Raw genomic sequence first — 23,164 nt, forward strand, 5'->3', positions numbered from 1 at the left:
ATTGCAGTCTTGAATTCTGATGTCAGTACAGATGCAGAAGTCTCTTCTAGTTGCCTTCTTTAGTGACCTGAATATAGCTCTCCATAGCCATGCAAATTGCACTGGCAGGCAACAAATAATRCCTATAATCCTGCAAATGCTTATATCCATAACCTTACTCAAATGGGCAAGCGTACTCCTACGTACAAAAGTTTTCAGGCTCATGCCCAAAAAGGCCAATAAATAGAGACATATGTAACACTTACTCTTCTCATTCTAAATCATCTCTGTGGTCTTCTGAATGTGCCCTGTGTTCCCTGCCTGCTTGCCCTTTCCAAGGACTACACAGATCCTGGCATAATAAGTCAATATTTATTATTTATTTTTTGAGGGGCGCACTAACGCTTGAAATAGCCTTTTTTTTCCTATGCCAGCCCCCCAACCTCTGCTGGAACTTGAGTAACGATGTCCCACACATTTTTACTGCTAAACTACCCTTTCATTATGGTCAACGGAAAGACTTGAAGGTTTACATTCATCACAGGGTTTTCGGAAGGGGAGGGAGGAGGTAAAACAGTGAAGACTATTAGAAGTGTTTCATGCCATAGGAAGAGCATGGCACCTAGCCATGTGCTAAAAATTGCTTGGCATTTTTATGCAGGCCTGTGGTCATAGTTGATGACACAGTGAGCAGAAACACTTGGAATATATAAATACACACACTCAGAACTGACGTGGTTGAAAGGGTTAAAATACGGAGAGYTGACTTTGCAGGATAATTTCTGATGCTCACTTCCTAAATAACTTATCCTCTGTAAAGACAGTAGAGAAATAACTGTGCACCTTTACAAAGATGTCATTTTTAAGGGAGAGCAGGATATGGTTATTATATTAAAATAAAGACCCATTCAGAGCTGAAAGTATTAGTGAAATATGTGCACACCTTTGGGTTTTAAATATAAATGAATATATACAGTACATATATTAAAATATATGAAAACATATAAAAAATAAATTATATATATATATAAAATAAATTATATATATAAAATAAAGAACTATTCAGGATTGAGTATATTGGAGAAGTATGACTACCTTTGTGGTTTTTATATATGTTTCATATACAAATATATATTAAAATGTAATTATAATTTCTCTGTATAAATATGTATGTGTGTGCACACCTATATAGTGAAGTTGTTCTCCTAATGATGGAGCCATTCCCTAGCTGACATATATTGGTATTTCTAGCCTGACTTCAGTGGAATGATATCTATTTATGCCCTCRGAGGACCTGGCTGGATATATTTTTAGTGCAGTTGCTTCATTGTGTAAAAAAAGGTAGCTGGAAAAAATAAGCTTTTAYAAACGAGTGCAGAGCATTTTGTACCGGAAACTGGTGACCTAACAATCATCAGGTCACTGATCATCTCATTAGGGAACGCAGCCGTAGAAGGAATGAATTTACCACGTCGAGGGAAACCTAGGCATCTTGGTTTTCTTTATTCAGTGCTCGAATGTTTCTTAATTCTCTGTATAGAATTATTGGAGAGGCACGTTTCACACTTGACAGCAGAGCTGGGAGAAGCAAACCCCAGCAGACAAGGCTGAGAGGTGGCACTGACCCAGCTGGGCACAAGAGCTGTTTGGTGGGTTCCTTGTTTTTAGGAAAGCTGCCCCCATCCATGGTCAAAAAACATGAACCACTCTCAGCACACACCACCACCAACACCAGCTTGGAGCAGCCTCAGGGCCTGACCACAGGTGAAGACACACTTTCAGCACTAGTCCTTTAGGTCCTGATATGTTCACCAGATCCTGGAYTGGGTGGGAGTAGACATATGGTGCCTAAAGATGCCATCTCAAAGTAATGTCTGCAGGCTAAGCTGGGTGTCCAGGCTCCTCTGTAGAAAGTGAAGAGGGATGGACACTTTTGACATGTAAAACTGCTTTTCTTTGAGAAAGTAGTTCATCACACCTGTGTCAGAGTGGGAAGAATAACCCCCTGCCTGTGTGTCTCACTTGCAGAGGAGATCTAAACGATTTGCTTAAATAGATGACTAGCTTTTAAATAGCTAAAATTAGAGGAGATAAATCCCATCCGAAGCAAAGAAAATATCACCTGGCCTGCTCTGATGGTTTCTTTGTAACTTTAGCCTGCTAGAGGATCCCAACACTGCAGAAAACCAGTCTGCTGGGCCCAAAAATATTTCACTGAACTCAGGCCAGGTCCTGTTGTGGGGTGCAGCAGAAGTAGGCTTAGATATCTGTGGAGTCTTGACCTGATGATTAATTTGTCGAATACCTACCCATTGGCAAATGGTAGGGACTGAGGGAAAGAAAGACAACTTTCAGAGCCAACAGTGAGCTAASAGTTAGGTCTTGAGTGCCTTGTTGAGAATGTTTCCCTCTGCCTTTGCCTGCCTCTCTGTGCTCCAGCCAAGCCARAGCAGCGTATTAGCCCAAATGTCCTCTGAGGGCATGAGCTTTGCAGGGTGGATGTGGATATGTTTGCCAGTATGTCCCTGTCTCCTTTGCAAGGCTCCATTGGTTTATTTGTTTTTTCTCCTCCAGTTTCTCAGAAGAAAAGTTAATAGATCTGTCCAGATACAAAATTTAATTCAGGAGTGTTATTAAGACTTTCAGCAGCAGGTGATTTCACTCAAAAAGAATAGACACAAACTTCAGAAAGATCTAAACACCAGTGACCATAGACTTCAGATACATGTTYCTCCTCTATTCCTTCCCAAGGTACATGGGACTCCTTAAGCAATTTTTTGACAGGATATCTGCTCTTGTAGAACACACTTTTTTTAAGTTTTCAGGTTTTCAAGCRTGAAATCAACTTTGTTATTTCTGTGATTTAAGAAAAAAAAAAAAAGAAAACATGTTAGAGGAAAATGTGTATAGGGATATGAGTTATACTGGATCTATATCCTGTGGTCTAACTGAAATTGAAAAACATAAATCAGGTAAAAATTATGTAGCASTGATGCTGGAAATTTTAGGCAACATGTTCTTCTCAGATTTCTCGCCCCACTGTCTTGTAAGAATTCCTTTTGTCTCTGCTTAGGACTTTGGTCTGTGCCAGGGAGGATTTAGTTTGCAGAGCAAGAGCATAATACTTGGGAGAAATCCAGAGGGTGAAGTTTATGTGGAGAGATGATGAAGTCTGCATTGCAGATATTAGTGTAGGACTTTGCCCTTAGAATTCCCCAAGCATGATAGTCAGTGGGGTTCTATTAATAAACCATAGCTATTGAGTGATTTGGGGGAGTTGCATGCAAGTCATGGCATTTATTTATTTATTTTTATTTGTGACTGCTAAAAGACAGCAGGGGAGAAGTGTTTGTGGGTCTGGGTCTAGAGAACTGTGAAAAAGCAATTCTGTTAAATGCCTTTACTAATTTTTGCTGATCGTCTGCAACAYCCATTGTCTTCAGCTGTTGTTGTGGGTGCTGAAGAGCTTCTGAAAAATCAGGCCCTAGTCACTGTTCATGCAAGTTAATTCAATTAGTCCTTGAAGCTSCTTATTGGAAAAGCTCTTGAGTGGAAGATAATTACAACAAAGGGTAGCTCTTAGCTCCTTTAATAGGTATTTTGGACCTTTTAAAGTGTCACAAAGATCCAGAATGATGCACAAAACAGAAGAGCAGCGGTGTAGGTGTATATGTTTTCTCTGTTAAAGATCATGAGCCGCAGTTTGCTGTCTTTGGCATTAATCCAAAGTAATATTCCTGGCTCCAAAGGAATTATTCCAAATTTTTGCCAGTGTAACTGAGAACAGAATCTGGGCCAGACCTAAAGGGTATAAAGTTATTACCATGGTTTAGAACTGGCATAATGGAGAAGATGGTGTATGTTTGGGTGCCAGTAAAATAAATGGATCACACTCCCCAAGGTCATCTACTCTGGCATGCTGACATACTGTTGGGCAGACAGACCTGTTCTGCTTAACTCAAGCAGGTTGCAGTCCACTGCAAATGATCTTGCTCTCACTGAATCTTCTCATTGCATTTTTTCATACATTTTCATTTCCCATGTTCTGTCATTGAAATTTCCCAAGAGCCACAAGCTGTCTGAAACATTTTCAGTGTGAGACTTCAAGCTGCAACATCTGCTGGAGTGATGATGCTTTCCTCTAGCAAACTAGTCCCTGAGGAAAGTTTCCTGGTCAAAGTCCCAGTGGAAACTGTAGGCTTGAACTGTGTTCTCTAGATTTTAATGGAATTCAGATGAAATCCAAAACAAGGCTCTACAGATTTCACTGGAGGGAATCCACAGCTCTTTAGAAGCAAGAGAGTCAGTTCAAAGAACACAGATTAGCTGTGATTCCCTGCTGTGCTGCTGCTTCTGGAGGACCTGTCCAGCAGGAATGGATTTGCAGAAGTTAGCCCAGCATAAGTGCAGACTGATGTTGCCTCTGTCGGACCACATACATTTTCTGTCTCTTCTCATATTTCTCTTACTCCAAACATAGGCAACAGTACATGATTGTAGGAACATAACCTTTTACTCACCTGATGATGATAAGTCTAGATCTTTAGCAGTTTCACTTCTGGTTCTTAGATTCATTGTAATGGTCATTGTAATGCACTGTTCACAGAAGTTRTGGGAGCCCAACACTGCTGGACCCCTTCCCATGCTGGCAAGAAGGTCAGGACATTTGATAGACTGGAGTAAAAGGCTGCTGTGAACTGACTCCTGCATTTCTCAGTGGACATTTTGACTTGTTTTCCTACACATTGTCTAGGGTATTATTTTCTGTGGTGTTGGCTTGCAGTCACATGCAGGAAGAGCTTATATGTGATTTGAGGTAAAACCAAAGGAAGTGCTCAGTAGCTTTTMTTCCACTAAGTCCTCTCACATTGTAGATTGTCCAGTTCAGTCTCTCCAGCCAGTCTCCTGAGAGTGTTTCTTTTTTATTACAATCTGCTGGAAATAAGCTGAAATGAATGCACATTGACAATTGACATTTGTTTTCTTTTTTTTTTCCTTCCTTTTTTTTTTTTTTTTTTTTTTTTTTTTTTTTTATCCAATCTCTTTTTTTTCCTCTTCCTCTTTCTGTACCTTTTGTGGCTGACTGCCATTTCTGTCCCACTCCCTAGTCTCAGCAGGAAGGACAACAATTGGTGGCCTGGGAAATGTAATATCAGTTGCCTTTGAGTCATGTTTGCACACCTGGAATTGGGGTCTGATTCTGCAGTAGAGTACCCATGGGTGCAGAGCAGCTGGAGGGAACAGGACTTAAAGGACAGCAAACATGTRTTCTATCTGTTTATATGTAGTGACTGACCAGTGAGGAGTTAAAAATCTCATGATATTTYGGAAAGAGTGGAGGGAAATCACTGTGTCTGGCCATTTTCCCCATTCCTGACTGATATACTTTAGTTCAGATTTTAAAAGATTGGGAATTACCTTGTGAGCAAGCTCTAGACACTGCCAGGCTTAGGTGCTTCAAAGGATGCTACGATATCATGGCAGCAACTAACTACGGGGAATTCTTCTTCCACAACATGCCTCATCTTGGCCTCAGAAAGACATCAGTTTGATCCTCGAGGCCTGGCATTTAATAGCTCTTCTGAAGTCTTGTTGCCATGAGCTTATAGTAACTTTGTAGAACCTTGATGCGTACCGCTTCGTTGCAAGCGTATCAAAAGCACCTTCTAAAAATCGTTTGCTTAGGACCAGTAGGGAGTGGATCTTTCAACCCAATGGCTGGTTATAATCTATGGACCTTAAAGATATTTATTGTCTGCAGGTTGCATGTACTATGCATTGGCTTGTATATTAGGAAACTTCAAGTCTGCACATAAAAAAAAAAGTTTGAAAATTACTTCTTACAACGTGGTGATAAGCAAGAGAGTGGACTAAATGCTGCTTTGTCCAGATTTATTCTTTTCCAAAAATTTTTATTATTTTTCAAGGCCAGCGATGTTTCCAGCTCTGACATTACAAAACCTTCTTGAACTCTCTCCTCTGAATCCCTCGGTAGATACGAATTTGTGGCATAAGTGGTCTTATAGAGCCATGAAAAATGATCTTATAGAGCTCCATAGTCTGTCATGTGACTGCATCATTTGTCTGGGAAGGGAGAACAYGTTGTGAGCTATAGCAATAGACCAAGTTTGCTCATTCCACCTGCTAGATGTCTGATCCCAACGGAAGTGCACAGGAAATGCAGGAAGGAGTCACTTGTAAGGCCTTCTTTGTAGGATTAGGGCTATATGATGAACTYTAAAGAGGAGTATGTGTACTACTAGGGAACAGCCATGAACATGCCAGTGTGCGGTCCAATGGGTCTGGGAAAAATCTAACCAAATAGGAATTCAGACTTGGCACTCAGTCTTGAAGTTTTGACTCTTCACTGTGGAGCTGAACTTCATCCCACCTCATCTACTTCTCTCAGATTTCTTTCCCCAAACATTTTTTCCCCCCTGCTTCTAAACAAGACAGCTTGTGGCTTTTCTCTGGTGCAAGGACTCTGGGTACTAGGTGGGAATGTAGCATCTGACCAATGTAAGGTAACTTGCAGCACTGTCTCGTATTCTCAGTCTCCTGCTGGCAGACTCTGTYGGTCTCCACACAGGAGGACACAGTGGCATCAGGCTCATCTCTCCAAGGAATCATTCATGGAGCTGTGACAGGTGATTTCCATCCGCCTGGTCTCTCATGTTTCAGTCATGCAGGCAGATGGGTCACAGAGAAGAACCGTCCGGCTTTCTGCCTCCCTCTCTGTCTTTCTCCTACAGCCTTTCCYTCCTCTTTTGCTCCTGTCAAATTTAGAGAGGCAGGTTGTCCAACTGATGAGAGAACCTCCCCAGATCCACTGCTTAGTAACAAATCTGCSACAAGCTTCCCATGCGGCACAGGACAAGTCACTTTGGCGGCTTGGGCCTGAGCTGTTCACCTTTCCGATGGGAAGCAAAGTAACGTTCTTTTTTTGGCTGTCCTTCAGCTACCTCATGTGCTTCTGCTGGGACYGTGGTGGTGTAGAGACTGTACAGCACCTTGCACATCATAGCTCCCCTCTTCCTTGGCGTCCCTCTCCGCAATTTTAGTACACAGACTACAGAAACTGAATATTCATCATTAGCCCTCCAGCAGACTTTAAATAGACCAGTGACAACTTCCTGCCTTGTAAATTCTTTCTCCAACCAACTTTTTTTCTAATTTTGCATTTTTAATGCAAAAAAGCCCACTAACACCCCCAAATAAAACTATAACTCGCTTTTTGGTCCAGCAACAACAGTCTCTTCCTTGCTGTGCAAACAACTGCCTATATTGCCAGTGTAAGTCAGGTTTTAATGCTTTTTTTYCCCYYYYCSCMMYTYMMYKSMWTTTTTTTTCCCAAAACAAAAGTTCTGGATGCAACAATAATTTTGCATCAGTGATGAACCAAACATTTCATTTCATTAAATCCATTAAAGGATTACAATCAGCTATTTTGGGAATGGTGACTTTTAGGCATTGAAAAAAAAAAACAGATACATTTTTAAAGACCAAAGGACAATCTAAAATGGTAGCTGTGCACACTGCATATTAAGTGTTCTCAGGAAAATATATAAATATTTCAAGATGAATGCTGCTTTAGAAAGCAAAAAAGAAATGTCTTTGCTAGAACTCAGCCTCCATGAGGAAGAAAAAGGTAGAAATACAGAGAACTGTTTTTTTTTTGTGTGTGTGTGTGTGTGTGTGTGTGTGTAGAAAAATGGTAAACTGGAAAAAAGAGATTTTTTAGGTATTTAGTTAGAAAATAGTTTGTTCTCCTCCCAAAATATTGATTTTTTTTGGGGGGGGTCCAAAATACTTTGACTGAAACATAAATATTTCATTTTGATGAGACGTCACTGTGATGCCTCCCGGGAACCGCAGTTTGGAAACCTGATATTCCTATCCCATCTCTAATGTGACTCCTTGTTGTGGCTGCATCTCCTGTGGAGCACCACAGTCYTCCCCTGTGACCGTGAAGGGTGTCATTTCCACTGGGAAATGCAGTTTGTGGGGTCTTGGTCCATGGCACACAACGAGTGTGGGACCCTGACACCACCCATGCTGGTGTTTCAAGATAAAAATGTTGCAGTTTCAGGCTTATGCCTCATTTACAGAAAGCAGATACTTTTTTACTTTTTTGGTCAAGGAAAATATAATCATACTGTTAAATGCGCCCCTCTCAACTCTTGTAACAGAGAAAGTGTGGATTTAGGTGAGAATTATCCAGGATGGGGGTTGCTTCTCATCGTAGCACTTTGCACACTGAGACTCTGAGGCTGTTCGGGGTCTTGATGAGCTACTGTGATAAATTACTGCAAGGAACGCCCGTGCAGATCTAATTTCATCTGTGAATGGGGCAAGGATGATGCACTCCTGTAGAGACATCCAGTCCTCCAACTCCTAGGAGTGGGGAAAAATCATGACAGCATCTCTAGAGTCTCCAAAAGAGCCATCAATAACGGTGGATAGTATGGTACCATGCTATGGTATGTTCCTCCTCTTCCACTGCAGCTCATAGGCACCCCCTTGATAAAAATGAGGCTCTGCCTTTTTAGGAAGGGGTGAGTTGGAGCTGAGGAAGAAGGAATCAGCCAATACGTATGGTATCCTATGATTAGGAAGGAGAGCAAAGGGCAAGGTCCCTCTTCCACCTCTCTGCAGTCCATCTCCTGGAAGGGGAATATGGTGGGAACATAGTTTCAGTGTGTCATGTTAGTACTGTTTCCATGATAATCAATGTATGAAGGTAGAGTACAAGAGAAGACAGTCGTAAACATGGTGCAGCGAGGTTGGGAGATCCCCTAGCACCAAGGAGGKGCTTACCTTTCCAAAGAGCCATAGAAACTGCCCTGCAACAGGTGCTCCAGAGACAGAAACTCTGTTGTTGGATGTCCACAGATGTCCCCTCTGGTGCCTACTACATACCCTAGTGTCTGTAGGTGCATTGTTTATCAGGAGCATCAAGTCTCTGCTTCAACCCCAACCTATTCTCTTCTGTTCATGCAGTTCATGAACTGGAGTTCAGTTCTGGGAAAAAGTTGTGTGGTCAGCCATTCCAAGTGGGTGGAAAGCCATGCTCTTGCTGTCCGCATGAGGAGGAGCAGTTGGGCTTCCAGGKGAAGAAGCTTCACCTTTGGAATATGCTGTGCTTGGCAAGCCACTGGTGCCCGGGGTTTGGAAAGCTTTTGTGGCACAACGAGAGAGACATTTATTTGTTTTTGAGCTCCTAGGTGAGTTTCCCCTCTGAAACAGCTTGGTTGCTAATGGTTCTGGCAGCCATCACAGCAGCAGTTTGGATGAAAGCTCCCTGCTGTGAGTAGGTTTATACAATTGGTATTGTTACATTTTGTAAAAAAAATTTGAGTTGAAGCAGTGATAGGTCCTCTCAAGGACCCTAATCAGATAGGATTCAGGGCTTCCTCCGACATGCGTATAGGGCCRGCAAGTCGGTTCAAGGCAAGGTTTAAGGATCCATTCTTGCTCCAGAGTACAAGCCTTGGTCAGATGAGTAAGGCATCTGAAAGGGAGCTTGGTGCAATGGTTTGAACCTTGAAGAAGGAAGCTTATATTGTAATCTGGCCTCTGATTCTTGGCTGCTCTGAGCCTGTACCTCATGGCACTTCCCTAAGGTGCTGTGCTGCCACCTGCTTTTAATGGATTTTAGAAAGTCTTTGGGCTCAGCGAGTGCCCTGTAGGCTCAGACACCACAGCAGGAGGCTTGTGTCTCTCTGGGGCCTGCATGTTCCCACGTGGAAGACCCAGAACTCAGCCTTGGTTTTGCTTCCTACAGAAATAGGAATAATCTTGTCCAGTCACATTGCTGATGTGTTCGAGAAGCGTATCTGAAAAGTACAGCAGGTCTTCTAGGAGAGGAGATTTCTAGCACTCCTGCTTCARACCTGATTTCAGAGCAAGGGAGCAAACTGGAATTTCCACCAGTGCTCACCCTCCTGGTCCGTCTCTGTTGAGGCACGTGGCTCTGGCGTGCATGAAGTCTTGGTGACTTATTTCTCTTCTCTGAGCACTCTGGAATAGTGCTTTTCTCTGGTCTGGAGACCCCCATCTGAGGACAGCCAGGTGGGCAGAGGCTGGGGAAAAGCAGTAAGAACAACTGTCATGAGGGGAAAAAGTAAACCTAAATATTTACTCCATGTTCAAGTCAGCTTGGTTCCCTGTAAGCAACTTGGTAGAAGTTAGTGTTAATTTTACTTTTTTAATTTTAGCGTTAATTAATTTTACACACATGTGTGCACACACATATACTATATAAATAGCATGTAATTTATAAAAACTGTCATTAAATGTAAATATAAATGTTTTACACCTCTCTTTAACTACATATGTCTATTCTATGTATGTGTATGAAATAGCTGCCGTGGTGGAAGAAACAGAAGTCTAAAGAGAAAGATACTTAAAGGAAAACAAAATAGGACAGAGCATTGTGCCAATGAAGCGTGACAGGGCTGCAGTCTCCTGGGCGGATGGCTCTGTTTCCCTGAAAGTCTAAACAAACACCATGACACTAATGTGCTGCTTTCATTTATTAATTCACTGAACTATTTATTAATTAATTGCTTTTCTGCCTTGTTTTTTTCAGTAAAGAGTACCCAGTCGTTCCCAGGAGCACAGTGAGACAAAAAGTGTCCTCGAATCACAGCCCGTTCAGTGGTGAGACCAGGGTCCTTTCCACCTCCTCCAACTTGGGGTCCCAGTATCAATGCGAGAACGGGGTGTCAAGCACCTCGCAGGACCTGCTGCCGCCTGCCAACCCGTACCCGATCTCCCAGGAGCACAGTCAGATCTACCACTGCACCAAGAGAAAAGGTCAGGCCTTGGTGGCTCCCTGCTCTGCTCCTGCTATACAGCTTTCCCGTTCTGAACAGGATTGTCCGTGTTGTTTTGCATTGTTTTTCCTTGCCTGCGGGCTTGACGGCACCAGCCCGCTTTACTGGTGACACCGTTTAAAATGAGGGCTGTGCACTGGAAGTAGGCAGCTCCCCTGAGCTGCATGGAAACTGGTTTCATTGGTGTTAGCTTAAAGCTACTTTTCTTCTGCTGGGTTGGGAGTGAGTTGTTTGGAGAGGTGGCAGTACCTTTTACCCAGGTTGAATCCACATTCAGAAAGATAACTGGTGCCAGAGATAAAGATGACTTATCTGTCTTGTAGTCCCTCAGGCAGGGTTAATCTGCAAGCATAGATACCTTGACAGCTTGGCTCTTGCATGGTTTTTGACTGAGTCTTACAGATGGGAGGTATTTGTCCAAATGCAGAAAGCAATTCCATTTAAACACTTGGTCTAATGAATGGGTCCCAGGATTGAAAATCGTGCTATCTGTGTTCACTCCCCTCTGGTGCGAGTGACCTGCTTTGACAGAGCTTGAAGGCTCAGACTGTGAGTGCTTTACTCTAACTGATCAGCGGTTCCTGGCATGATGAGTCCCACAGTAGCGATGGGATAATTGCTCTCAGGAAGGAGTGAACAGCTTGCAGATTCTCCCTTTTTCTCTCAATGCAGTGGGAATGCCCAGATGCACAAACATTTATTGGACTGGAACAGAAAAAGCCTCAGATCAAAGCCCCACCCCAGACACCCAGAAGAAAATAGGGAATTTGCAGGGCACAGCACAATCATGTGGAGCAGAAAGGAGAACTTACACAGCCCATCACTATTCCCTTTTCTCAGGATTTAGCCTATGCGTTGTATGGGAAAGGATTAACAGGAATTGGCCTGCACCATGGCATTGGGACGCACCAAGAGCTACTCAAGCCACAGTAGTTTCTCCTTACATCAGATCCTTTCCTGTGTCCCCAGACAGCTCTCTCACTCAGCTATATTGCATTATTTTTACTAATGTAATGCCTGGGGTGCTGTGATGTGCAGTGTAGATACACAAAACAAGGCAACAGATGGTGGGGAGTGTTGGCAGTCCCATGCAGATGAGGCAGGAGGACTGACAGAAGTGCAAGTCTCACATCTTTGGTGAATCCTATGAACACTGTTTCATCACGTGTGTGTGTATATACACATAAAGAGTCATAAAAAAATTGAGAAATCTTGATTTTTTTTTTTCCTGATGTGAAACAAAATCAAACAGTGGAAAGCCGAGGCATCATTTTCTAGACTCTGCATTTGGCTGGATCGCATGCACTCGTATAGGGTGTACCAAAACTGTTATTGGACATTGTAATGCTAGACTTGAGCTAGCTTCAATGTTGGGAATCAGGAGCAGCAGTGGCCTCCCAGAGTGCCCTGTAAGATTGGAGGAGGGTTGTGTTATCCCCCTAGCTCCATAGTGGTGTGTGAATGTGGGTGTGAACCGCAGGGACACAGCTGGATTGTCACAAAGCCCCACTGTTAGTGATGGGAAAGCAGGTCACGTTCCCCTTGGTGTCCCTCTGCCCGAGAGCTGGCCTTAGTGCTCCTTTGCCCTGGGAGCTGAGCTTTCACCGATCCTCTTCCCCTTTGCAAAAACTAAACAAAACAAGCTAGCCTGAATGCCAATAAACCCTTTGGACAATCTGTGGCTGCTGTGTGTCCCTGTACTGCAGGGCAATTCATCATTCGCCTCCACATTGTAAAGTGATAAGGAATCAACAGAGGTTTCCTTCCAGTTTTGGGATTCTCGCTAAGTGGTGTCTCCATGGGTGGTTTCCCTCAATCCCCCAATTATCTCACTTCCTCTTATTGTCACAGAAGAGACGACTATCTGCCCTGTAATAATCTCCCCAGCTCCTTTTGGCCTGCATGGCCCTTGCAAAAGTGCGGGAGACTGGCAGAGAGAGTCCTTGTCTGTACTGCTGATGGCCCCTCATTATCTCCACGATGGCTTGAGTGGCACAAGCAGTTAAGGGCCTTTTATCAAAGCCGCCAAATGCTTTAATCAAAGAGAAGCAGCGTCCTGTCCTGTCCGATACCACCAACTTCTTCCACAAAGCTGCACCTCTTAGGAGCCTGAGTCGCTGCTTTCCTTGTTGTGATTTTCCCCCTCCCCATGCRTCTAGTAAATCAAAAACAGCCACCAGGGCTTAAAGAAAAGAAATGTAATGTTAATAGGAAACAGAGAGCTAGCATAAGCTGCAAAGTGAAATTAATAAATAAGAAAAGTAACTAAAGATGAGCAGTTTGGTTCAGATAAATCAGAACGTGATCCARGGTCTCATCTCAAACTCAGACTGAGCACAGCACTTGCTTCCAGCACTGAACATGGATCTCTGTTAGACTAGGGAAAATAATCTTACCCAGGACATTCCTCTTTTTTCCCTCCTCTTTCCAGTCTTTCCTCTTTTCAGTGAARTATTAAGCTTTTCCTTACACCTCTACCATGTTCCTACTTTAACCTATTCCTGCATAATTTCTAACAAGCCTCACAACCTAACAAAAAGTGAAAATAACAGTGTGTTCAGTCTTCATACATAGCTGACCTTTTCCTGGCTTGGAAATTTGATTGTTTTCCTTGGATCACTAGCTCCCCAAACATATTGACTTCTCTTCAGTCAGTCTAGGATATGCCTCAGGTGGATTATTTCTTTTCTGCAAGGCTCTGGGTATGGACAAGTGCTCACAGAAACAGAGGTCAATTCAGCTGGGTTCCAGAGCGGCTGTTGTCATTTCTTTCTGTAACAAATACCTCCACTGATTTCTGTGATAGACTCTAAGATACTGCTTCTTCCAGCTGTGACACGTCATACTATTTCCCTCCATCACTTTTAATCAGGAGGGAAAGTCTTGGTTAAGCTTGTTAAGAAGAGGTCTGTATTCTAGCAACTGAAAGGCATCTTATTCAACCTCTCCTATTTTTTGGTGACTCAAGACAAAGATATAGCTTTGTGGGTGACTGTTGTTCTTAGCTGTCAAGTCAAGATGGATTCACTCTAGAGAACTGATATCGGTGTTACATTATGGGTGAGCAGCAGAGCTGTGAGTGGATGTTATCTCTGAAGACTCCTCGGTGGTTCAGGGAGCAGCTGATCCTCTTCTGGGTAAAGAAGGAAGGACATATCCCAGAGCACCAAATCGGGGAATTCCTGGTGCCTGGGCAGGAGTACGGGGATGCAGCATTGGGAATAAGCTCAATGTGGTATAATGGGGATTGCTGCTCCTGGCASCCTCTGAACGTGTCATAGGCTAGGAGGCTGGGGAATGGCAGTCCTCAAGGTGTGAATTGTCCAGCACCGTATCCCAACTCCATGTATTTCATAGAGACTGGTCTTGAAGGGATGGATTAGTCCCAAAACTGTATCCTAYAGTTTGAAGTGGACCTTAGTCCTTGATATGGATTTCTAGGGTATGGTAAAGTTCAGTTAGTTCTGCCTTTTTCTTTTTGTTCTCCACCTCTGCCTCTTACCTCTGTGCTCTGGGAAGCCCAAAAGGATTTCCTAGCAGATAGCTTTCTTGTTTTCTTTCATTTTAGCCCCAATTCCCAATTACAGCATCAGGGCTTGTTTTCCCTTGTGTTGTCCTTTCTCAGGCTTCCTGTGAACTAAAAAGTCATCCCTCTAAACCTCTGCTCCCTCCCAGCCTTACACAATCTCAACCACTTGGCAGATTTCTTGGATGCTTGTGACGCTGAACAGGAGGCGACTRGAACAGTCTCTCCCTCGGGATATTATAAAAGTTGTCATGTTGGCACTCTGAGGAAGAAGCGGGGACTAGCAGAATCCACTGGCTCCAACCAGTGAGGACCATGTCCTTGAGCCACTTAACTTGCACATGACCCTGTCCATGGGGAAGAATATATTTTTGATATCCCTCCTGCTTTACTGAGGTCAGTAGCGATATAGCAATGCCTTTCCCGTTTCTCTTCAAGAACAGGCACTGTTAGGGTGGACAGACCTCTTCATTTTCTGAGCTGATTTCTCCCTATCTCACCTAGCTTTTCTTTGACTTGAAGAAGCTGTAGGACCAGGGCTGAAAAGACATCAGATACCCAACACACAAAGTCTCCTTGGAGGACACGCTGCTCATCCTGCCAGCATTAGGAGATCCAGTGAGGTGTCCATGGCTTGAGCTACACTGCAGCACGAGGTGTGTCTGCAGCTTGGTAAATGCAGCTGAGAAAAGTTGAAGTCCAGAGTAAGGTTGCTGCTGTGGCACCAAAAATGAAGCAGAACCTGCCTGCTAGGTGGGAGGATACCTGGGTGGCTGRTGTGCACCCAGCTCTGTGCTGTGTAGCCACATTGCTTGTGGGGCTGCAGTTTCAGCAGCTTCATGCAGCATCAGGAGGAGCTTCCTACTCCCCTGCAGGCAGTACTGACAACTCACTGTCTCTGTAGGAGACTCCAACTTTTGACGCTGGATGTCTCTGCCTCACAACCATTTCTGTCACATTCCTCTATAATGTAGCACAGCCATATTGCAAACCTTGCAATTGCTAGCTTAACTAGCGTAGCCGTAACACTTCTTAGGTTTCACATCCTATGAAGCAGGTCTTGTTTCCTCCTTAGGGATGCACATTCTGATCAGATTGGCCTTTTTTTTTCCCCTTCTTTGACAGCCCTTGCCAGCTTTGCATGTGGCAATTGGCTGTTCAGACTCGTGCCAGATTCATGTTAGAAGCTACATTGGGTAAAGTATCAATGTTAACAATAATCATCCATTGTGTCTCCTTCACAATGTCATGATGAAAGGGCTGTTACGCCTTTGAAGTGTGGGCAAGTTTTAAAAAGCAAAACAATTGGGTCCCATTCGTCACTGTCTGGTCCCAGAGAGCTAATTGTCACAAACTGGAAAGAACTCTCCTGATTCATACCAGGGGAAGAGGTGGGCCTAGACCACTAGTGTAGTCTAAAGATTTTACATGTTTGTATTTCACTGTGGATGGACTTGATCTTGGAATTGGGAAAACTCCATTTAAAAAGCCATTTGTGTGGTATTTACAGTGCAGCTGGAAGTAGTAAATACCGAAAATCTTGGAACAGCTTATGCTCTCGCTCAAGCTCCTTCATTAGATAGATCATCAAATTCCTTGTGAGGGAGYCAGTTTCCACCCCATTCTGCAGGCTCCGTTTTCCTTGGACATACTTCGGAGCAGCTTCTCCCAAGTGCTGGCTGCTTCCTTCTGCTTGGCGGAACCTTTTGCTTTTTGATGTTTGCACAATATTGAGGAACTGGTCACAAGAGCTGATCACCACTCTTTGCTTCCAAGAATAGCAGCAAAAGTGGAGAATGGTGAGCATCTCCCAGGACTGTCAGCATATCCTGGAGGTGTCCAGCACCTCCTAGGGCTCAGTGGCAAGAAAAAAAAAAAAGACAACAAAATGCTATCAGGGAATCAATATCAAGAAAAAAACCCAGAGACCAGACAATTCTCTGCTATGTCTGTCTTATGTCGAGGAGGTGAGGACTTTCAGGAAGAGGATTATGGCCTTGGAATGCACTGTCCAGGCTCCAGGGCTGGGGGGAATGACTCTAAACTGCACAAAATGGAAATGTCTCCTTAAGGTGCTTTTTTTTTTTTTTTTTTTTTTTTTTCCCCAGTAGAGCCATGCAAGAGAGCTCTGTCTCATGCCTCTTTTGCCGTTCTATTGCCTGAGGATGTTCCATGCCCGCTCCCAGGTCTGCCCTGTGCACTATGGGAATGAACTTCACCTGCTCCACTCTGGCTCTGGTCTCCTCTGCAAAGAGTCAAGGGGAAAAGCCAGTTTGGACTAGGGAGTTTGGACCAATGTAAATTCACCAGCTGAGGATCTCTGGTCTACTTCATCCCATCTAGTTTTGAGATGGATGATTCTCTTCTCTGTTGAGAACTTCTTGAGGTTACATAGATGGAAAAGGCATGAGGGAAAGGGATCAGAAGGTAGGTAGGAACAGGTAAGGTGAGCTGTAATCCTTCATTAGCCAGTGTTCTCTTTGGAGGTGGATGTGATGTCCTTAAATCTCTTATGATCTGGACTGGCAGTGCCCTTCCCATATACGACATCAGTGAGCCTGGATCTTGAGAGGCTGATAAAGCAATCTCTGGAGTTTACAGAAGAAAAGGCACCTATCAGATTTCCATTGAAATACTCGTTGTTTTTGTTTTTCTTTCTTCACCTATGATTAATTCTGGGAGAGGATCTGTAGCTCACTGCAGCTCTACCTGGCTGTGCTGTTGCAGGGAGCAAAACGTCTGGACCAAATGGAAAAATCCGCAACCTCAGGTTGTAAGTCAGGCACATTTTGCACAAAGGAAAAACACAGAGTCTGACTGTTTTGTGTTGTATATCTAAAAAAACAAACAAACAAAAAAAACCAGTCAAACCCCAAGCCAATGACTTCTAATGCCAGCAGAGTAATGTGGTTTAATGCTGAAACTTTACTAGCAGAACAATGCTTCATTTTACAAGACATTGTCTTTCTGCCCTAGTGTTCTTCTAACACARTGGTAGGTTAGGGATACAAAACCTTTAAACTGTGCGTAAAAGCTAGAGCTCAGGCTATTATTTCAGATACACCTCCTGTTACAGATCCAGGTTCAGGAAGGAACTTAAACCGGTGCTTCCAGCTCACTGTCTTTCAAGGAACTACATCTTTCCCACTGCTCCTATATAACATGAACCGGATTGAGCTTTAGGAGCATGATACAATTTTAGGTCTAGTTACTTACCATTTCAGCTATTTTCTTACATGTGATTGCGTTGTTTGGTTCCCTTGTCCTACTCTCAGTCTATACTYAAGAGAAGCCAGAGGTGCATTGCTGGGACCAGGGAGCCAGGTTTTGCATTSGTCAGGAAGAAAGTTTTTAATGGGACTGCAGTTCTCCAGCTGAGTTTACACGCAGCTGCTGTTACAAATAAAGTCAGAAGACACCAAGGGGAAAGTCTCCACAGTGGGTATCACAGCACCAGAAGACTTGATGTTTTCCTGGGMTTGTCAGGCCAAGAAGACTAATGATAGCAGTTGCTCCAACTGTACATGCTGGACTCAGCAGGCACCTGAGTGAGAGCAATGGGTTATTTTACGAGTAGACTGGGATGCACCTTTCAGGAGAAAGTGCAYGGCTGTTTACAGCAGTAAGGGTATTTGCATGTTTGCAAGACATGAGAAGTGCTCTGGCTGCCCGTTGAGACCTCCTGAAAGCTGGTATGCATAGTTGCACCAGCACGACAAAAACACCTGTGTTTCTTGGAAGTGCTTCTTGTGGGGCAGATGGTTTTAGTTCTATTACTGGAACTGTTTCTTTTTCTTTATATTTTGGGGATGGAAAAGGTTGCGACTTGAAACATACCAATTAAAACGATTGAAAAGGGATATTTCTTGCAACATTCTTTCAGATTTTATCATTKTTGAAAGGGTGCTGGGCTTTCTGTCCTAAAAGAGCTTTAAGTGGGATGTTTTTCTGCCTGAACCTCAATTTCTGTTCTTGAAACAACAGTAAAGCCAATCTGGACCAGAACAAGTTTCCCTTCCCTTGCCTCACTGTCCTTAAAATCTCTTGGYGAAGTACTTGTCCCTGGGAACTCTGCCATCCATTCCAGCAGAGCTGAATTTCATTTGATGACCCTGTGAATGAATAAACAAGTGCATATTCATTTATTCATTTTGTTTCACTCTCAAGAGTTTACCTAAATTGTTTATCTCCTTCTCTTGTTGGCTCCAGCTCAGTGAAGGATGCTGCAGGAAACAGAGAGCTCTGCATGCTGAGCCTTGCTGTTTCTAGTTGTGAGATTTACTTTTCTTTTTTGTTGCACTTGGCTTCAACATGCAGCACAAAGCCTTGAGTGAATTGATGTGCCCAGCTCCYTTAGCACAACTGAAGACTGGGGCTGTAAAACTCCAAATGTATCTCAACTCTGCCATCACTGATGCAGTCCCAGGGTGATTTTTATTGTGATCTCCATTTTGTGTTATTTATCATGAAAGTATATCATTATAAAGGCCTTTAATTAACAGCACCAGCTCTGAGGCTCTMAGTTATGAGAGGAGAGCTCTGTTAGGTGCACTGTATCTGCAGGCAGGAGGTGAAAAGGCTTCCGATGAAAACACTGACAGCTGGAAGGAGACAAGGAACTCAGTGGTTCAGTGGCTTGTGTGGGGTTTCACCAAGAAAGCTAGGTCTCAGCATCTCTTCAGCAACTTTTAGTCTTCCTTTTCCTCCCAGAGCKCCTAGCTAATCCTCTCCTTTCCCAATTCAGCAGATAGGGCCAAATGCTCTGCTTTGTTGCAGCAGCATCGATTCAGACCGATTCCAAGAAATGGGTCTGGATTTATACTGAAGTGACCGAGAGGTGTCTCTGCATCAGCTCTGTGCAGGCTGTGGCCTTGGTARAATGGGGATAATACTACCAGGTGACAGAGTGGGAGGTTCATCTGAGGGCACGGCATTTTTATTATTCCCGTGATTTTTCTCTCTCAGCAGATGAGGAATGTTCCACCACCGAGCATCCCTACAAGAAGCCCTACATGGAAACTTCTCCAGCAGAAGAGGATCCTTTCTACAGGTCCAGTTACCCCCAGCAACAGGGACTGAACACTTCTTACAGGACTGAATCGGCTCAGCGCCAAGCATGTATGTACGCCAGCTCGGCTCCCCCCACGGACCCCGTGCCCAGCCTAGAAGACATCAGCTGTAACACGTGGCCGAGCGTGCCCTCCTACAGCAGTTGCACAGTGTCTGCCATGCAGCCGATGGACAGGTTACCCTACCAGCATTTTTCTGCCCACTTCACCTCCGGGCCGCTGATGCCCCGTCTCGGCAGTGTGGCCAACCATACTTCCCCCCAAATAGGAGATACCCATAGCATGTTCCAGCACCAAACCTCGGTTTCTCACCAGCCCATCGTGCGGCAGTGCGGACCTCAGACCGGCATCCAGTCCCCTCCCAGCAGCTTGCAGCCGGCAGAGTTCCTGTATTCCCACGGAGTGCCTCGAACCCTTTCGCCCCACCAGTACCACTCGGTGCATGGCGTGGGCATGGTGCCAGAGTGGAGCGAGAACAGCTAACGAGGCAGTAAGGAAAGTGCAAGAGGATCAGCCATGAAAAATTGAGAGAAAAGAAAAAAAAAGAAAAGAAAAAGGAAAAATACCCAGTTGGTAATAAAACAAGAGCATTTTGCGAGACTCCTTTAACTGAATGTTCACTGGTAGCACTCGAGAGAGAGACACTGATCTCGTCGGCTGTTTGAAACCACAGATGAAGTAGTTCATTGGCCTCGTGACTTGCCCTCTTCTCTTGTCTCAAAAGAAAATCAGCAGATCAACACACTTCTCCCCCAACACATTTCCCGCAGAATTTGTGTTGCAGCCATGAACCCCCCATGTCCTCATTTCCCCCCCCCGCCCTCCCGCTCTTTTTGTTTTCCAAGGGACACAAAACTCCTGTTGCCTTTCTCAACAGTCGGAGTGCTTGAACGACAACAGCTAGGATGTTACTTTTTTGTGGTGTTGATGTTGACAATGTTATATAATAAATAATAATATATATATATATTTCTTTCAGTTTTCTCAAAAAGACACCAACCCTTTTCAGCAAGGCTTAAAAGGGTGGATTTTGGAGTGTTTTTTTTTTTTAATTAGTATTATTGTTGTTACTTTTCAGCAGAAAGAGGTATTCTGAACCCACAAATGAGAAAACTTAGGTACCTACCTCGACCAGGCATTGTACCACGAGTGAAATTGCTCACTGCAGCATGCTCTGTTTCGTTATAAATGCCACACACGCCCCAAAATGCATCTCGGAAGGAACCAGCCCAGTAAATTCATCTCCTTTCCAATTTGTGTGCTGCAATTCTCTCACTCGTCTTTCCTTCGTGTCTCTCTGCCTCTCTCTTCCATCAGCTGTCTCGGGTGCAAACTCGGGGTATCTTTCAAACTCTATCCACAGCTCATCTCCTGCCGAATTTGTACCGGCATGAGGACAGCAAGGCTGCGAGCCAGCTGCCAAGGGGAAGAGAGGGAGGGCAGAGGAGATGCAGACAGCAAAGGGAAAAACTGCGCTCTTAAAAATGATGATCCCGCTCGTTTGTAATCCTCACCTTTTGTTCCATCAGTCTTTTTTTTCCCCTCCTCTCAAAAAAGAAAGAAAGAAAGAAAAAAAAAAGGATACTCTTCYGGGTATGTTAAGTGAGACATTAAGCAAATGTATTTAAATGGAGCAGAAAATGATCGTGGGAGAATGGGAGTGGGGAAAGCAAGAAGAGAAGAAAAAGCAAAAGTGTGCAAGTAAAAATGTCTGCTACAGGAATCTTCAGATGTAAAATTTACTGGTACTATTTATTTATACATGGGAGTTCAAATAAGTAATAATATGTCATAAAGCCAGCAAAACAGCTGATTCAAAGAGGTTTAAATTTTATTGGTACTGAAGTTTGCTTTCTTTTCTTCTTTTTTTTTCCTCTCTAATCTGTGCACACTTTCTCTATATAATTTACATATATTTTTAATTAAAAGTAATTCTAATTAACGAAAGACGTATACCTGCGTGTCAGCAAATGAGAATGTGGGYGTGAATGTGTGGGAATGCTGGTATGTGTGTGGGAGGGATTCTAGATAGATATCCAAAACCATGTAGCTAAGGAAAAAAAAAAAAAAAAGAAAAAAAGAAACCCTACCTAGCTACTCTTTCCTATTCTTGTGTGCCAATTTATGTCTAATAAATACCACATGCTCTGAAGTGCAAGGGACCTGCCCACCCTTTTTTTTTTTTTTTTTGGGGGGTTTGCTTTTTTTTAAATAATTCTTTCTACTCAATACCTGCAAGGTTGATTTTTATTTATTTCCAGTGGATGTCCATCATTACAACAGGGAAAGCTATTAGGAAGTGATGGGCTGAGGCTGAGTCTGCCATGTCTGGGGGCTGCGTGTTTCTCAGCTACAGAACTGCCCCTGCCCAAAGAAGCCACCGGCACAGCGGCCCAAGGTAGCATGGAGGAGCTGTAAGACCAGGTCCACCAAGCCCTTCCCATCCAAAGCAGGACACGGAGGGATATTCACTCTCAGGCTCATTACAGATAGTATCATTTTGCTGCCTTTCCTGTTGAGGTAGGCTTAGGAAATACCTTGGGAATTGAGGTAGGTGCTGGGACGGCACCAGGAAGCCCTCATGGAGGAGGAGCTGGCCTAGTTCCTCGTGCCGACAAGGTCCGCAGGACTGATCCATGGGTGGGTGCACCCTTAGCATGTGAGTAATGCTTGGCATGTCCCAGCCTCRGTGAACAAGAACAGGAAAACCCACRTTTTGCAGATCTAAAATGAGGTGGAAACTTGGCACTGGAAAAATAAACAGATTGACTGCAAGTGGGCTGCATCAGAGAGGCATGACCGGTGGCGGCTGGCAGATCTCTCCAGATGGTTGTATGACCATCCACAGGAGCAGGTCAGCCAGGCGGTGGGACTGGCCAAGGAAGCATGTCCAACCCAGCTTACTCCACAGGCAGCAACTCAGCTGACTGTAGAGCTGCACGGCAAACTTGTGGCCAGCATCCTTAGCTGGCCTCCTGTGCTCTGGGAATGTTGGCCTGCTTGAAGGGGACCAGAAGCAAGTAGGATTGGTAGAGCCACTTAGCAAAGGATGCTTCCACCCAGCCACTCTACGGCWGGCAGGACTTGGAGGGATGGTGTCCACTGGGGTTATCCAGAGCTAGCTGCAATGCCAATGTGTTCCTGCATCTGTCTCTGCTTGTGGTCCATGTGCAAGCACTGGATGCCATAGCAAGGGACTTGCACTATCCAGCAGGATGCTCTGCTGTTGTGACTTTACTGGGAGCTGTCTCTGGTTATCAGCAACCTTTGCAGGCGGAAGGAGGTATAGGTATCATATAACCCTTTTGCAGACATGGTTGGGATTTCAAGTTATAGGCAAAGCCATTTCTCTTCATGGGGTTACCCCCAGGGAATTACTCAAATATTGCGTTGCTCAGTAAATCACATACTGTTCCTCCAGAATATGCAGTTATCCAAGATCAATGACTGAGTAAACTGCATTTTGAGTTAAGGAATAAAAAATCACACTGCATTTAGTTGTTAATTACATTGTACTTTGCAGGCTTTGTTACCCCACTGCTAATCATGTAATCATCTTATCACCRTATGGTAATTTACATGTAACTAAATGGCCAGTGATTACTCTGTAAGTAAAGAGGTCTTACCAGAAATGTGTGCCATGCATCTTAAAGAGTATTAAGGAAACTAAACCCACGTGGTAAATTATTTCTCAGGCTTCAGAGGGAAAAGCCCCAAGCTTTCAACTTGACTAATTTTCTTTGTGCGCCTTA

General features: G+C 44.0%; 1 protein-coding gene across 6 annotated transcripts in view; it reads left to right on the forward strand.

Moving 5' to 3' along the window:
• Positions 1-21,365, forward strand: part of TBX5 (T-box transcription factor 5) — a 74,178-nt gene extending 52,813 nt beyond the window's left edge. For all 6 annotated transcript variants that reach the window (XM_085326141.1, XM_085326144.1, XM_085326139.1 and 3 more), the window contains exons 8-9: positions 10,571-10,797; positions 19,312-21,365. In XM_085326141.1, coding sequence (XP_085182267.1) covers positions 10,571-10,797; positions 19,312-19,895 — 811 coding nt within the window. In that variant the 3' untranslated portion in view covers positions 19,896-21,365. The remainder of the gene's footprint in view (positions 1-10,570; positions 10,798-19,311) is intronic.
• The last annotated feature ends 1,799 nt before the right edge of the window (positions 21,366-23,164 follow it).

The sequence above is a fragment of the Rhea americana genome, unplaced genomic scaffold, assembly GCF_003343005.1.
Source record: "Rhea americana isolate MKP2758 unplaced genomic scaffold, rheAme1 scaffold_128, whole genome shotgun sequence".
Taxonomy (NCBI): Eukaryota; Metazoa; Chordata; class Aves; order Rheiformes; family Rheidae; genus Rhea; species Rhea americana.